Raw genomic sequence first — 16,557 nt, forward strand, 5'->3', positions numbered from 1 at the left:
TGTAGCAAAACAAAAAAACTGTGACCAAATGATGTGCTCGTGCGACCAACTGAGAAATTCACAAAAGAGCGACCAGTGGGAAGAATAAGTCTAGAGCCCTGTATAGCCTAAACGCGGCATTATGCGGATGGCACTATCAGTGAACAGGGCAAAAATATGTCAAAATGTATAAGGCTAGAGCACCCTCACTGATTTCAGAAGCACCCTCAGTGATTTGATTCAGGAACCGGGCATGCTTGTATCTGGAGATTATAACTTTATATATTTCTATATTAGCCTATATATATATTTACCCCATATATTAAACCGTGTGTAGCGCTCTAACACAATGTAGCCTACTGTACGTGCATTGAGCGACCATGCCTGGTCCTCTCCAATAACGTACCCATATAGCACACAAAGTTATATCCCAATATATAATTTCATGATGATAGATTTACCAGGATTCTGCAATGTCTATGTTAAAAATCACATTTGTATTAAGTCTATGCATTGTTCCAAAGACGGCTCTAGTTCTCAACTGAACATGTGGGAGAAGCATCACTACATTTGGTCAAAGAAAACTTGTTAAAATCTACATTTTTCTATATTAATTTGTGCATTTTTCAAACGTCTATTAAAAGTGCAAAAATTTATTTACAAATATCTGAAAATAAGTAAATATTTTACTTTTTCGGGCAGCATTTTGTGTGTACGGCTCTAATTTCAATTTTGGTTTTCAGCATAGCATTTAAAAATACAACAACCGTTCTTTTTTCGTTTTTTTCCGTCATGGTTAAAAAACTAAAAACGTATGGACGCAAAAGTACACGGACCATGCACAGACTGGAATGGCTCATAAAGCTATAGAATGGTTCTTCTGTTTACAGACAACACAAAATTCTATAGGCTACAGTAGATTTTAGTACAATTCAGTTAGTCTGTTAACAGTTTTGTTTGTGAGGGGTAGACATGGCATTACTGGGTTCTTGAATCATGGATTCTTTATTTCATGAAGATGAATTGGTAATTTGAAATCAAATATCAAGTTAGGAAACAAAAAAGGGTAAAAAACTCACCAGAGTATTGGCTGCAATGTAACCATGAGAGGATTTATCTGGAAGCATAAACATTCCATTAGTCAGAATTTTTGTAAACATAAATTACATGATTCTTCTTTATTAGATATAAATGTAGAAGGGTCAGATGTGTCATTCTTAAGGCTGATTTATACTTCTGCGTCGGACCTACGCCATAGGCTACGTGTCGGTCATTTATACATCATTTATACTTCTATCATCTATACATTGTCCTCATCGACGTGCAATTACACATGCAGACCGCTAGAATGCAGTGTCCACGGGCATGTTGATGGTGTAACCCACAGTATCAAGGCAAAAGCTGAAGAAGAAGCAGCAGCAGTGATAGCAGTAAATAGAAAGTAACTTCTTTTGCAGCTTGAGTTGTTAAATATCGAAGAAAAGATAATTTATTTAAAAAGAAAAAACAGGAGACGACATCTTTGCTTTCACATGTCGCAAATGGAAATGCGTATGAGAAAATGCGGCGCTATCGCAGATTTTTATTTATTTTTTGACCTGAAAGGGAGGGGTTGTAGGGGTTGTAACAGACCAATCACAGCGCTTGTGGTCCTCGTAGAATTGATGTGTTGTTACATTTCTGGGGCCTCATTTATAAAATACTGCGTAGAAAGCATCCTAAATTTTATTTTACGATAATTTCTCAAAGTGCGTACGTGTGATTCATAGAACGAACGTATGCACAGAAAATGTGCGTACGCCGCTCTTTTAGATGTGAAATCTATAAATTGCAATGATCTTGAAATTGTGTGCAGCTGAACAGTTTCAGATCTCCGCCTTGTAAACAATGTCTAATTAATGTCATTGACTTATAAAAGAGCACCTGACAATGTCCAAATCTTTTACAAGCGGCAAGAATGGCTTATATTTCCAAAACTCGGGCAAACAAAAGTGCGTACATCTGCTCAGACCCTGACGTGGCGCTAAGCTCTTTTCCACGCCAAAGACTCTACGATCAAATCTGTGCATACGCACGTTTTATAAATGAGGCCCCTGGAGAGGTGCGCGTCAGGCTGTGCTGTAGACTATGCATGCTATGCACAACCTACAGCGTAGCTACGGCGTAGTTTTGACGCAGAAGTATAAATCAGCATTTATAAAACTGCCAATTCTGCTGGACAATTTCAGGACTTCTTTAAAAAAAAAAAGAATAAATACTTTTTAATGGCTGATTCTTTGCTTGCATGTTTTGTTAGCTTCAAGGAGTTTTAAAGTAAAATATTACAGGGTTGAAGGTTACTAAAAATGTTTTTTTTAAAGTTTTACTAATAACAGCCTCTCAGCAAATATCTAGCAAAGTACTGCACAACATCATTTCATTTACAGTTAATATTCTTGTTCTCTGTGCCAAATACAACATTTAAAAAAATTGAGCAGTATGATCTGAACTACTTGATTACATACTCAATTTGATATATGGGTCAAAGACTAAAAGGGGTTCCCTATTTGACATTGTGTCAGATTACTGACAATAGGGGTCACACTTAGGTAACCTATGATAATTCAGAAAAGGCCAATGAGAATTGGTAAGTGGAATTTGCATGCACCACTCCCCCATACACATGGGTATAAAAGGAGTGGGCATGCATCCACTCATTCAGACTTGGAGCCAAGCAAGTGCTACAAGCTCATCCCATTCACCTTGTAGAAACGTTTGTATCTGGTGCAACGGTGCATTTTCAGAGGTTCCTCTCCCTGCAACAGATAATTGCTAAGAGCTCCCCTGGGCTCTTCATAAAAAGAGAAGTTTCCAACAAAAGAGTAAACACAGATGGTCAGTTTAGTTGTAAAAATGCCTTTCCATCTCTGTGTTTCTGAGTGCGGTCTATATCTGTCAAACTCGGACGGCCATCTCTACCTCGTGTGTCAGGGACGTACACATGCTGAGAAAGCTTTCATGAATAGTTAAGTCTTCACTGCGAGAACGTGACCATGGCAACTTTGAGTTCTTGACTCGCTTTTTTAATTCAGATGAGTCACCTCTGACACTGGTATGTGGCCTCAAACACATACCTTTTCTTCCTGGAAGTGCATGAGGAGCTCACAAAATCGTGGAGGGCACCTTTCACTGCCCGGTCCTGCTTCACAAGCTCCTCCACACTCGCTACTTTCAACTGTGGGGCGGCCAGGATGTACACAAAGGTTTCCCAAGTGGAGTGTGAGACCTGTTCTTGCAAAACACCGCTCCTTCCCCTGGTGGCACTTTTGTTTTTGTTTCACATGCTCCACCTGGGAAACCTCCGTGTTCCCTTTTGTTTTTATTTTGATGCTGTCCCAAGGGGAAGCAGTACCCAAATTAAAAAAAAAAAAGAGCAGCTTTCGCACTTCCTGGGTCACACAACCCCCAAACACCTCGCCTTCCCAACCCATCAGTAACTGCTCAGGTTGATGCATACAGTGCCTTGCGAAAGTATTCATACACCTTCATTTTTTTTCACATTTTGTTATGTTGCTGCCTTATGTTAAAATGCTTTAAATTACTTTTTTTCCCACATCAATCTACGTTCCATACACCATAATGGCAAAGCAAAGAACAGGTTTTCAACATCTTTGCAAATTTGTTCAAAATAAAAAAAAAACGTAAATGATTCCATTGCATAAGTAATCATACCCTTATCTGGGACAGTTTAAATTTAGCTCAGGAGCATTCATATTGCTTGTAGATGTTACTAGACTTCGAGTGAAGTTAACCTGTGGCAAATTCAATTGAATGGATATGATTTGGAAAGGCACACACCTCTCAATAAAAGGTCTAACAGCTGAAAATGCATATCAGTGTAAAAACCAAGCCCTGAGTTCAAAATAACTGCCTGTAGAGCTCAAAAACTGGATTGTATCAAGCCACATATCTGGGGAAGAGTTCAGAAAAAAATCTGCTGCATTGAAGGTTCGCAGAAGCATGTAGTCTCCATTACTCTTGGTGGAAGAAGTTTGAAACAACCAGGACTCTTCCTTGAGCTGGCCAAACTGAGCAATCAGTGGGGAAGGGCCTTGGTTAGACTGGTGACCAAGAACCTGATGGCCACTCTAGTTGAGCTCTATGATCATATGTGGAGATAGGAGAAACTTACAGAAGGACAAACATCACTGCAACACTCCACCGATCCGGTCTTTATGGCGGTGTGGCCAAACTGAATCTTCTCCTCAGTGAAGACACATGAAAACACACTTGGAATTTGCAAAAAAGGACCTAAAGAACCCTCAGATTGTGAGTAACAAGATTCTCTGGTCTGATGAGCCGCAATTCCAAGCATCATGTTTGAAGGAAACCAGGCACTGCTCATCACCTGCAGAGTAACATTCCAAAATGAAAGTGTGCTGGTAGCAGCCTCATGCTTGAGGGGCTGTTATTCAGCGGCAGGGACTGAGGGACTCGTCAGAGTAGAAGAAAAGCTCAGTGCACCAAAATATTCAGATAGCCTTAATGAAAACCCAGTTCAGGCAATTCAGAACCTCAGACTGGGCAGAAGATTCATCTTCCAACAGGACAATGACCCTAAGCACACAGCAAGGGTGGCTTATAGACAACTCTGTGAATGTCCTTAAGTGGCCCAGCCAGAGCCTGGGCTTGAACCCAATCAAACATTTCTGGAGAAACCTTAAAATGTGCGTTTGCCCCCATCCAACCTGACAGAACGTGAGAGGTGAAGAGTTGTGGACAAGAATGGCAGATAATTGCCAAATGCTGATGTGCAAAGCTTGTTGCATCATACCAAAAAGACTTGAGGCTGTAAAGGTTCTTCAACGAAGTAGTTAAGGGTATGAATACTTATGCAATGTACCTATTTAAGTGCGTTTATTTTGTAATAAATGTATGAAGTTTTGACAATTCTGTTTTTGCTTTGTCATTATGGTGTGTGGATTGATGTGGAAAAAAATAAATTTGTAGTTTAACATAAGGCTGCAACTTAACAAAACATGAAAAAAATGAAGGGGTATGAATACTTTCACAAGGCCCTGTATGAGACCGCTTCAGCACTGGCTTCGAACTGGTATGGGACCATGGCATGCATCGAGTGGCTATAGTCTCTGTACATTCAGCCCTTGGACAGACCTTGCATTTCTATGGGCAGGGGTTCCCCTAGAACAAGTGTCCAGTCATGTTGTTGACTCAAGAGACATATCCAAGTCAGGCACACAGCCTCATGCTCCTGGACAGAATATCGAGTGCGTATATGCCTCGAGATGCTCACAGTAATTCCTTGCCCTGCTGAGGTTTCGGCTGTTGATCCTGAGCAAGCACAATTTGGTCTGGATGGACCAAATAAACGGCGGTTTACGCTCATGTCGTATGTCACATCTCGCCAACCATCTCTTCCTTTGGAGTTAGTAGCGACTGAAGTTACTGCGGTCCACTCATATTCCAGGCAAGCTCAATCAGGCAGTGGACGTGCTGTCTCAATGGGCAACACTCAAAGGAGAGTGGATACTGCACCCTCAGGTGGTCCAGCTGATCTGATTCAGCAAAGCACAGGTAGACTTGTTCGCTTCCCAAGAATCCTCCTACAACATCAAAGTGACTGACAGATAGGGAATATCTTGGTTACTATTGTAACCTCTGTTCCCTGTTGGGGGGAACGAGACGTTGTGTCCCTCCTGCCACTGAACTACCCGCTGAATGTCTGGGACATACTCTTGGCTCCTCAACATGTACCTGAATGAGTGGATGGATGCCCATTCCTTTTAATACCCGTGTGTATGGGGGAGCGGTGCATACAAATTCCATTTGCCTTTTCTGAAATATCAGGAGTGTTTGGGTCTCTCAAGTGCGATCCTGTCAGTAATTCAACCCAACGATGTTATAATAGTAAACAAAACATTTTCAAGCATCAAAACAATAAATATTTAATACAGCTTTATATTTTTGTTAATTGAGAATGCGTCCTGTTTATTCATTTATTTATTATTAGTATTATTATTATTTTTGATAAAAAATAATGACTATCATACATTTTTACCATGATTTACAGAAGGCACCTACTAAAATGTCATATAGTGTAACACAAGTTTATATGCAAAAAAAAAAAAAAATCCTGTCAGGCATATTTAGAGCAAAAATTATAAGATGACATTAAACTCTATTTAATGATCACAGTACAACCCCCAAATTAACTGTAATAACTAACTGTAGCTGACTTCAGTTGTTGTTTGTTCGTGGGTCTTTCTGCCTTTAGTTTTCTCTTCAGCAAGTGAAATGCATGCTCAATCGGGTTGAGATCAGGAGATTGACTTGGCCATGGCAGAATATTCCACTTTTTTACCTTCAAAAACTCCTGGGTTGCTTTTGCTGTATGTTTTGGGTCATTTTCCATTTGTACTATGAAGCGCTGTCCAATCAGCTTTGATGTATTTGGCTGAATCTGGGCAGACAGTATATCCCTATACACTTCACAATTAATCCGGCTGCTTCTGTCTTCTGTCACGTCATCAATAAACACCAGTAACCCAGTGCCACTGGAAGCCATGCATGCCCATTCCATCACACTGTCTCCACCATGTTTCACAGTGTGAAACAGTGTGAGATCCTACTTGAATATGTTTTGGTCAACAGCTAAAATAATCAAAATTGTGCCTGTGTACAGCTGTTCCAAGCCTTCTCCATACTTTCCCCCCCCGTCATTCTAGCACAGGTTGATCTTAATTTCATCTGTCCAAAGAATGCTTTTCCAGAAGTGGTCTGGCTTTTTTAGCTGTTTTTTCACAAAGTCTAATCTGGCCTTTCTATTCTTGAGGCTTATGAATGGTTTGCACCTTGTGGTGAACCCTCTGTATTTGCTCTTGTGAAGTCTTCTCTTGATTGTAGACTTTGACAATGACACGCCTGCCTCCTGGAGAGTGTTCTTCACTTGGCTGGATGCTGTGAAATGGTTTTTCTTTTCCATGGAGAGGATCCTCTGATCATCCACAACTGTTGTCATCCATGGATGTCCAGGCCTTTTCATGTTGCTGAGCTCACCAGTGCATTTTTTTCTCAGAATGTACCAAACTGTTGATTTGGCCACTCCTAATGTTCCTGCTATCTCTCTGATGGATTTGTTTTGTTTTTGAAGCCTAACAAGTGTCTGCTTCACTTGCATGGAGAGGTCCTTTGACCACATGATCACAGCAACAGCTTCCAAATGCAAATGGTACACTTAGAATCAACTCCAGAACTTTTACCTGCCTAATTGATGTAGAAATAGCGAAGGAATAGCCCACACTTGTCCATGAAACAGCTTTTGAGTCAATTGTCCAACTACTTATGGTCCCTTGAAAAAGGGGGAGGTACATATTAAAGAGCTGTAATTCCTTAACCTTTCCTCCAATTGTGATGAGAATACCATCAAATTAAAGCTCAGAGTATGCACGTTAAACCATATTCATTATATAACTGTAACTTGAATATGTTTTTGTCAACAGCTTAAATAATCAAAATTGTGCCTGTGTCCAAATATATATGGACCTAACTGTATGATCACTTTTTCTTTTATATATTTTAATAAGGACAGGTCAGAATGTTGTTGCATTTTTACATTAATACATCTGTTACGCTGAATGACAATGGACCATTATTTCACCCATATTTTGACTTTTTTTCCCCCACACAAGTTATTTGAAACATTAGACACTTTTCTTGCATTTAATATGCTTTTTATGTATATAAATCTCTTTTTCACATTTAATTTGATGCAGACACCAAAATAGGAAGTCTCGTCTTTGACTCATATATATAGTACACAGCATAAATAAGTACTATACATCCTCTCTGAACTAAACATATATTTCTATTTCTTAATGATCTATTACAATTCATGGGAAGATGGCAAATAACAGGGGTGGTCAGGCTTCAATCCTGGGTGGCCATAGCCACCACATACCTACGCCCCTGCATACATATGTATGTGTATTTGTTTGGGTGTGCGTGTCTCACCTCCTGATGTGAAGCTCATGTATTTCTGGTTGTTGACTGTCTCTTTGGAGTCGTAGAACTTGAGAACATCTATTACAGCCTGAGGGTTTTTCTTCTGTTCCAGCTTAGTAATATTAGAGGTTTGCAATAACCGAGCCCATTGCTCTGGAATACCCTGTGTATGTGTACATGTGTGCATTGGAAACAGACAAAATGGACAATTGAGTAAATCACACATGTCTTTTACATGCCAACCAGGCTTTGTGAAACTGTCAATAATATTTAAAACATTTACATATTCCAGACTGTGATATCAATAGCAAAGTGTGACAAAAACATGAATTTGCAACAGTATTTTAAAAACTATGGCACAACCAGAGACAGACATTATGTTATCTACATGCTTATGGGCCATTCACACAGGACACATTCTTACAAGCAAGTGCAATGTATTTGAATACTTTTAAACAGCTTAAAAAACAAAAAACAAAAAAAAACTAAAATATTTTATGTATAACATCTGCTTGTGATGCTTTTTAATCATTTTCAATGCAGCTCGAATTTGACCTAAGGTAAAGCGGTGGGTGATATTAGATTTATAAAGGGTTTATAACTAATTTCAGTACATTCAGTCAGTAAACAATTTTAGCTTTAGGGCTGGGTGATAAACAATATCATATTGATGTCATGCAACGGTGGCTCTAATGAAGCACACGACGATAGAGTATTTAGGAAACAGTCTTTTAATAAGTAAATCCAAAAGGAACAGGGAAACTCAGGAGAAGGGAAACACAACCTTGTAAAACACAGACGAGAATGAACAAAGCACTGGGGAAAACTAAAGGCTTAAATACAAGAGGGAGATCATTAACAGAAAACAGAACAGGTGTAGAACTAATTAAAAACCAAGGAAACAAATTAGGATAAGAAACACCAATAACCACAGGGAGTACCAATTTAAAACACAACAAACAGATGGATCTAAACATAACTGTTAGAATTGAGATCGCAATGAAATGTGTGTCGATAACGATTAGCTCTGGACATTTTTACTTGGTATGGATTAATCTAACAATCTATCACACAGCAGAATAAATGTGACAACAGCCAAATGTCGCTAATAAATCTGCATGCTCTGCATGTCTCTGTGTAAATGATTGGCACAGTTTCATCCAAAGACTTTAGACAGAAGACAGTGCACTCACATTACTTATATATGGGGGAAAAGTGCAACGAGCAATATGGTGGAAGAAGTTCATGCTGTCTAAATAAAAGAGGCAATCACCAATTGATAAAGTCATTTGCTGTAAATTCGCATACTATTCAAAATTAGAATGAATGAGTCCCAATTCATAGTATGTTGAAATAAGTGTGGTCTACTACTTTTTATGTAGGTCTGCTATTTAAAGTGCAGATCCATGCACACTCTAACAGCTATCTGACAACCCATTGCTTGTTGAACCAGGATTTGATTAGAACTACAAACTTGAATAAACGTGTAAAAAAAAAAAAAATACAAACATGGCAGATATGCAACATCCACGGTTAAGAATAGTGGTTTAGATAAAAGGAGTTTGAGTGAAAAAAAAACAAAAAAAAACAATATATATATATATATATATATATATATATATATATATATTTGACTGAATAACTAACTAACTAACAAAATGAAATGTTTTGTAAATTAACTGTTATATTTTCATTTAATTACAATTTTAAAAGATTGATTAAATTTTAATTTATTAAAATTAAAATGTATTTATTCATTTAATTTAACACTTTTTCTTTTTTTCGATGATACATTTATATTAAATTATAAAACACAGAATCCAGAAAAAAATAAAATAAATGGAAAACATGGAATTTAGGGAAAAATAAAATAGATTTAATGGGGCCCTAAATTTACAACTTACTCTCTGGAGTTTAACTGTAAACAAACAAGTTATTTTTACACTCATTCTCAAGGTCTAACAAACATGGGCAAAGCATTTCCTTCCCCATTTAAGGTAAATACATATTGTGATAAAAATCTACATTGTATAATATGGGTAGTAATAATAATAATAATATTAATAATAATTTTGGCCACATCTCCCAGCCCTAGTTACCATTATGGCACTGTTCTAAACATATTCCTTATGGTTGCTTATTTTCATTACTAATGCTAATATCTAACATGTCAGTACATACACAACACACACACACAGACACACACACACACACACACACACACACACACACGCCAACTGTTATAAAAGGATATCATCCACATGAACCATACATCACAGATAACAATGACTCTTAAACAAACACACAAAACCCAAAACACCTGAGACTGGGTAAACTCACAGTGAATTCCCCCGTTACTGCATCAAAGCCTACATGGATGGTGTGCTCAAAATCAGACGGCAGGGATATCTCTGGACGCTCTTTCTCTTTCTTTTTATTGGCTGTTGAATAGAGGAACAAACACACTTTAACACTTTTAGATCAGCCCATCAAAACGGAATTCAGTTTGAATGGTACAATACAGCCCTTTGGCAACTCTGCTGGTTTGCTTAGACCTGTGTAGATTATGCTAGTAATTGCTGGTTTGGAGGACCAGAATAACAAGAACTAGTAAATCTACCTATAGATACGCAGCATTACATTTCTGGTAAAACTGGCTAAAAAGAGATCTTGTTGGTGAAGCTAGTTAAAGGAACAGTTCAGTCAAAAAAAAAAACTCCCCCTTCAAACCCATGTTTTTCTTTAATCCATACACAAATAAAAAAAAATTCACAAAATATCCAGTCTGTTTCTACTATTAAATAATAATGACTGGGAACTAAGGCTGTTAAGTTCCATAAATTACAAACATTAAAAGCTATACTATACTGTATATTCCAAGTCTTCTGAGGTCATACAATACCAGTACGTTTAGATCTGTTAAACACATTTTACCATATTTAAACACATTCCACATATTTTCCCTAGACTGAGCACAGAAAATGTGAAAGTGTACAGATTCTGTGTAGGGCAACTGGGTGCACATACTTTTGTCTCCCCCGGGAAAGATGGACCTGAGACGGGCTTTCTTGTTCTTCTCCTCTGGAGCCATTGGAAGTGGTTTTGAACTGTGTACTGAGGAAGGGTCACGGGAACTACTGTTCATTCTTAAAGGGGGGGCAGGTGGCTTTTCTTCAATATCAACACTATCGGACATCTTTATTTGCACTCACTATGGTCTGCAAAGAGAGAAAGAGAGAGCTTTTATGAAGTCTACCTTTCAGATATATGGTCTATGAAAAACAATATGAATATTTACTAAACATTTCACAATAAGGTTCTATACATTCGTCAATGCATTAGGTATCATGAACTAACAAAGAACAACATGACTTTATAACAGTAATAATCAACAATTTTGATTATTCTTGATTTATATAAATAATTGTATTTTTAATAATTATATTATTGAATTAATAACCTAAAATATAATAGTTTTATTGTAAATTGTTATGTGAAATACTAGATGACAGATCATAACTTGTGCAAGCTTTGCGGAACATTGTATCCCAAACATGCAGCACCCTCAACATGATCTTCCATTTCCAGTGAATCCAGAAATGAACCCGGAAACAATATCATCTGCTATTTTTAACCTTTTTTTGGTAAAAATTACAATTAGGGTTCCATTTTTAAATGGTTCATAAAGATGTTCATGAATGACTAATAACTCATTTACAAATGCAGTATAAATCATTGATAAGCAGTACTAAATGCGTGAATAAAAAGAGTGATTTTAGCTCAATACATGTCAAAAAGTGAGCCATTTTTGAAATCACGTTAAAGAAGCTTAATAAACCTATTTGTTCATTATTTATCTCAAAAACAGATTCCTGATTTATTACACGATGCACCACAAATAGACTATTATAGCAAGACTGAAGGGTGTTGAATTTGTCGTTTTCTCATTTATATCTCATGACTCGTGTCATTTTTTGTTGCTTACCATAAGGTACTCTGTATCTTACCCATTGATGTCCTGCAAAAGTCCATGATGCCTATCCACAGCAATGTATAAAACTGATATCTTTTGTTTATCAAGATTAAATTATTAAACTTTATTTTGGGGGAAAAAAATCGAAGTTACTAGTTACCTGAGAGCCTTAATGTAGGGTGAACCATTTATCCATAAATTATAGATGTTAATAACCTGTGGAAGTGAACCTTAATGTATTGTGAACACCTGTGTACCATTTATTAATAAGTTATAAATGTTAGTAACCTGTGAAAGTGCACCTTAATGTAAAGAGAACACCTGTGAAACATGAATTAATGAGTTATAAACATCATTAACCTGTGAAAGTGAACCTTAATGTAAAGTGAACTCCTGTGAACCATTTATTCATGAGTTATAAACATTAGTAATATGTTGTTAAACCTTAATGTAAAGACCTGTGAACCGTTTATCAATGAGTTTTAAACGTTAATAACCTGTGAAAGTGCACCTTAATGTAAAGAGAACACATGTGAACTATTTATTAATGAGTTATAAACATCAATAACCTGTAAAAGTGAACATTAATGTAAAATGAACACCTGTGAGCCATTTATTCATTAGTCCTATCATGACAACTTTTGGGAGATTTTAGCATGGTAATGGATATGACAATGTTAATGTATTTGGTCTTGGCGGAACAGATCTGCTACGCTGCTGCTGTTGGTTATTGCTGTATTTGTACATTATTGCTGCTGCTGCTGCAAGCAAGTACAGGAAGTTGCTACTGCCAATACATGTGCCGATATGGTGCTGTGAGTTTTTAAGACATACTGCTGCTGCACAAATAGCATATAAAATAACCCCCCAAAAAAGCTGGAACGAGAAGATAAACAAAACAGCTAAAATGTGTATGCTGCTGACAGCATGAAAACGTACTGCTGATATACAATAATGTGCTTGAAAGCATCCCCATAAGGCAGGAGAGAGATGAAATGATATCCCCCCCCCTCCAAAAAAGGACATGAGCCCGGGCCTGCTTTGCCGAATGGCTTAACATTAGTGGACTATTGCTGTACCTGATCGGTTGACCAGAGTGCATAAAACTAGTGACTCGACTTAAATGTGTTTCTGGGCTAGTGAAGCACAGAGAAATTAACTTTGTGTCTGAGCCAATATTGCTCAAACTTACCTAGGTAAGGAAATGTGCAATGTGTGTCATTACAAACAGGAATCACATTGTAGGCTGATAGATGTAGACCGAATCCAATGTTTGCTTTACTTCCTGTCTCCTGAGATACCTTCATCTGATCTATTTTTGAAGGCAGCATAGTTATATCCTTCGCTGCCTTCAATGTCCCACAGTGCTATGCGTGTGCACGTGCGAGGAATGTGATTGGTCGAGCAGGATTGAGCTCGCAAAAATAAAATGGCGGCCAAGAAGCCGGTTGGAGCACAGTTTTTTATAAATTTGTTTAGTTTTCACTTTCAATAACTTTTGATTGCATTTCTAGCGAGAAATTAGCATTGCAGTTTTCAAATATGTGACTGCTTTTTGCAAAGACACTCTCTGTTTATAATTCAAATAGATTTTCGCTACGCTACCTATGAAGCCTGTTCGAATCCGTTTCTCAGAGCTGCCTTCGTGCACAAACGCTGCCTCCAGAGTCATTGCCTGATAAGACAGCGAGGCAGCAAGTCAGCTGCCTAGGCTTTCGGACACAGCCGAAATCACTATTAATCACGTGATTGGGATGGGAAAAAATGTCAGTTGGAGTGGGCGGGACCGAGAATCATAATAACACTATAATACCCAACTTTATTCACAAATATACCTTTTATATAAATAAACTATATATTCTAATTTTGAAATAAATTCTAGTTGCCCTGTCTCTTTATGCTCTCCTCCTGTTTGCTTTGTTGTGGCTGGTTAAGTGAATGATGTGCTCCACACCCGCAACAGTTGGTGGCGGTAATTCACCAAGTTGTTATGCCAATGCCAACCACCAATAATATAAGAAGGCGGCTTCCCCATGCACTTTGTAACCGCAAAAATCATAATAAAAATGGAGTCAGACATGAAAGCCACGCTGAAACGTCTACTGTTGGAAAATGATACCTCAGCTGTGCTCATCGACATTTCTGGGCGGTCTGAAGTAACCAAAAAATGTTTACGAGTTGAGAAAGACAAGCGTGAAAACGCCATACGCCAGCTGCAAGACATGTAGACAAATTATTAAATACCATTCCGACTCAGGCACGAGTGGCCTTCAGCGTCACACATGCAAAGCAGCCCACTCAAGGCAACCGGCAATTTCTTCATTTATGAAGCGTAAGGTGCCAATGACTGTAAAGTCGAGATTCACAGACGTGATGGCTCGTATGTGCACTGCAGCCAGGATCTAGGAGCGTTCGTTATTGTTGAAGGACGAGGGTTCATTGAAGTTGCGAAAGAGCTCATTAATATTGGGGCTAAATATGGAAGCAGCATTGAGGTCAAAGATGTGCTACAGAGGCATGCACTGTTTCTCGCCACGTTGAAGACGAATACGAGAAAATAAAGAAACATGTTATGCTACTATGCTATTAAGCTACAACAGGTAGGCCTGGCTGCACTGCTTCCTTATTGTGATGTTTAATGTTGGTCTCTATTTTTTTAGCCATTTTGGAGCCTACTTTTATGGGATTTTAAATTAAAAGCATATGGTCAAATAGTTATCTCTTCATGTAAGATCATGTGAAGCCTGAAATAACATTTACATCAAACTCTATTCCTTTAATGCCCAGAATGCGCTGTGACAACTGACATTTGGGCAAAAGAAAGAACAAACACAGACTACATAACAGTTACAGTTCATTATATTCTTGGATGGAAATTGTTGAACTGGGTCCTGGCTACAAGGGAGATCATGGGTGTCAAAACCCATGACAATATCAGAAGTACTGTGGAGCCTATCCTTCAGGTATCTGTCTTGTACCCCCAGTTTCCTCCTGTGTTACATATATGTGTAGTACAGTGGTTCTCAAACCTGTCCTGGAGTACCCCCAGCCCTGCACATTTTGTATGTCCCCCTCATCTAAAACACCTGATTCAACTCATCAGCTCATTAGTGGAGACTGCAAGACCTGAAGTGGGTGTGTCAGATATAGGGAGACATACAAAATGTGCAGTGCTGGGGGTACTTCTTGGAGAGGTTTGAAAACCACTGGTGTAGTACATACTTAACGGTGTTATACAGTATCTATTGGCTTGTCCAAGTAATATGGTACTATTCTATTCAGTGTCTCTTATATTTCTTGTTAATTGTTCTGACTAGCTCAAGCTTTAACAATATATATATATATATATATATATATATATATATATATTGGTAACACTTTATAATAGTTAATCATTAGGTAATGTAAATTGAAATACTTACAAATGTCTATAAATATTCAGTTCATATGATCTTGATTTGTTGGTCTTTGTTTGATTGTGTAGACCTCTATTTACACATCTTAACAAATAATCTATTCATTATTAGGGCCACCATTATCTACAAAAAAGTTTCTTGGTACAAAATCCAAAACCCAACAGGTAGTCAGTTATTTTGAATTTCCTGTACAATTTTTGTGCAGTTTTTGCCATTTCCAGGCCTTGTACTTTGACGAAGTCCTCCTACAGTTTTAATTGGATCATCTTCAAATTTGATGAGGGTTATCTTAAGGCCTTTGTGACGTTAAATTGTGAAGATCTTGAGTTTTCGTAAAAAGGGCGTGTCCCTGGCAGCCTGACAAAGTTTGATATTTCGCCATGAAACAGGAAGTTGCTGTAACTAAGGCAAGCAATCTGCCCCAAACTTCACATGTTTTATAGGTGTTCTGTCCTGAACACATGTCCATGCCCAAATTCAGTTACAGTCATAGCGCCACCTGCTGGCAACAGGAAGTGTCATGGTTAACACTGTTATGGACTCATAGGAACATATTAAAAAGTGTCAACAAGTGTTAAATAGACTGGCAATGTGCTAGAAACATGCTAAAACATGCTAGCAACACTTAGCTAAGTGCATGTTATTAATGCCATCAAACAGGAAGTTGTTGTAACTCATGCATACAATGTCCAATCTGCCTCAAACTTCACATGTTTGATAAGAGTCCTGGCCTGAACACATCTAAAGGCCAATATTCAGTTATAATTATAGTGCCACCTGCTGGCAACAGGAAATGACTTGTTTCACACTAACTTAAACATGCAATCCCCTTGTCCAAATACCCACACTTGCGGTCTTGTCCACTTGAGAGCGCGTGCGCGCGACAGGAAGTAAGTGCGGAAGACTGTCCCAGGTCTTAAAAATGCCAAAGCGCAGTGCCCTTAACGCACACTAAACCCACACTATCTCGAATACCGCTCCGGAGCAGTATTGGAGGGTTAGTGTATCCCATCATGCATCATGTTCTGGAAATAAATCATGAGACTTTTTGCCAAGAGGTCACGGAAACCTTTCCATAATAATAAAACTCTGTAAACACTTTGCGTTTTTAAAACAATATAAGTGTGTCCCATCAGGTAATGAAAAGTTGTACACACACTTGTGGTCTTCATGCTCACTTGAACACTT

The 16,557-nt window shown here is 38.1% G+C and overlaps 1 protein-coding gene across 1 annotated transcript in view; it reads right to left on the reverse strand.

The window, feature by feature from the left end:
* Positions 1-402: 402 nt before the first annotated feature.
* The window catches only part of LOC107660831 (serine/threonine-protein kinase PAK 3-like), a 59,061-nt gene continuing 42,906 nt past the window's right edge, over positions 403-16,557 (reverse strand). The window contains exons 2-6 of the mRNA XM_016450254.1: positions 11,008-11,198; positions 10,321-10,421; positions 7,990-8,143; positions 1,059-1,096; positions 403-456 (exon numbers count right to left, since the gene is read on the reverse strand). Of these exons, the coding sequence (XP_016305740.1) occupies positions 403-456; positions 1,059-1,096; positions 7,990-8,143; positions 10,321-10,421; positions 11,008-11,176 (516 nt within the window). The 5' untranslated portion in view covers positions 11,177-11,198. The remainder of the gene's footprint in view (positions 457-1,058; positions 1,097-7,989; positions 8,144-10,320; positions 10,422-11,007; positions 11,199-16,557) is intronic.

This window comes from Sinocyclocheilus anshuiensis, unplaced genomic scaffold (genome assembly GCF_001515605.1).
Source record: "Sinocyclocheilus anshuiensis isolate Anshui unplaced genomic scaffold, SAMN03320099.WGS_v1.1 scaffold2995, whole genome shotgun sequence".
NCBI classification, from domain to species: Eukaryota; Metazoa; Chordata; class Actinopteri; order Cypriniformes; family Cyprinidae; genus Sinocyclocheilus; species Sinocyclocheilus anshuiensis.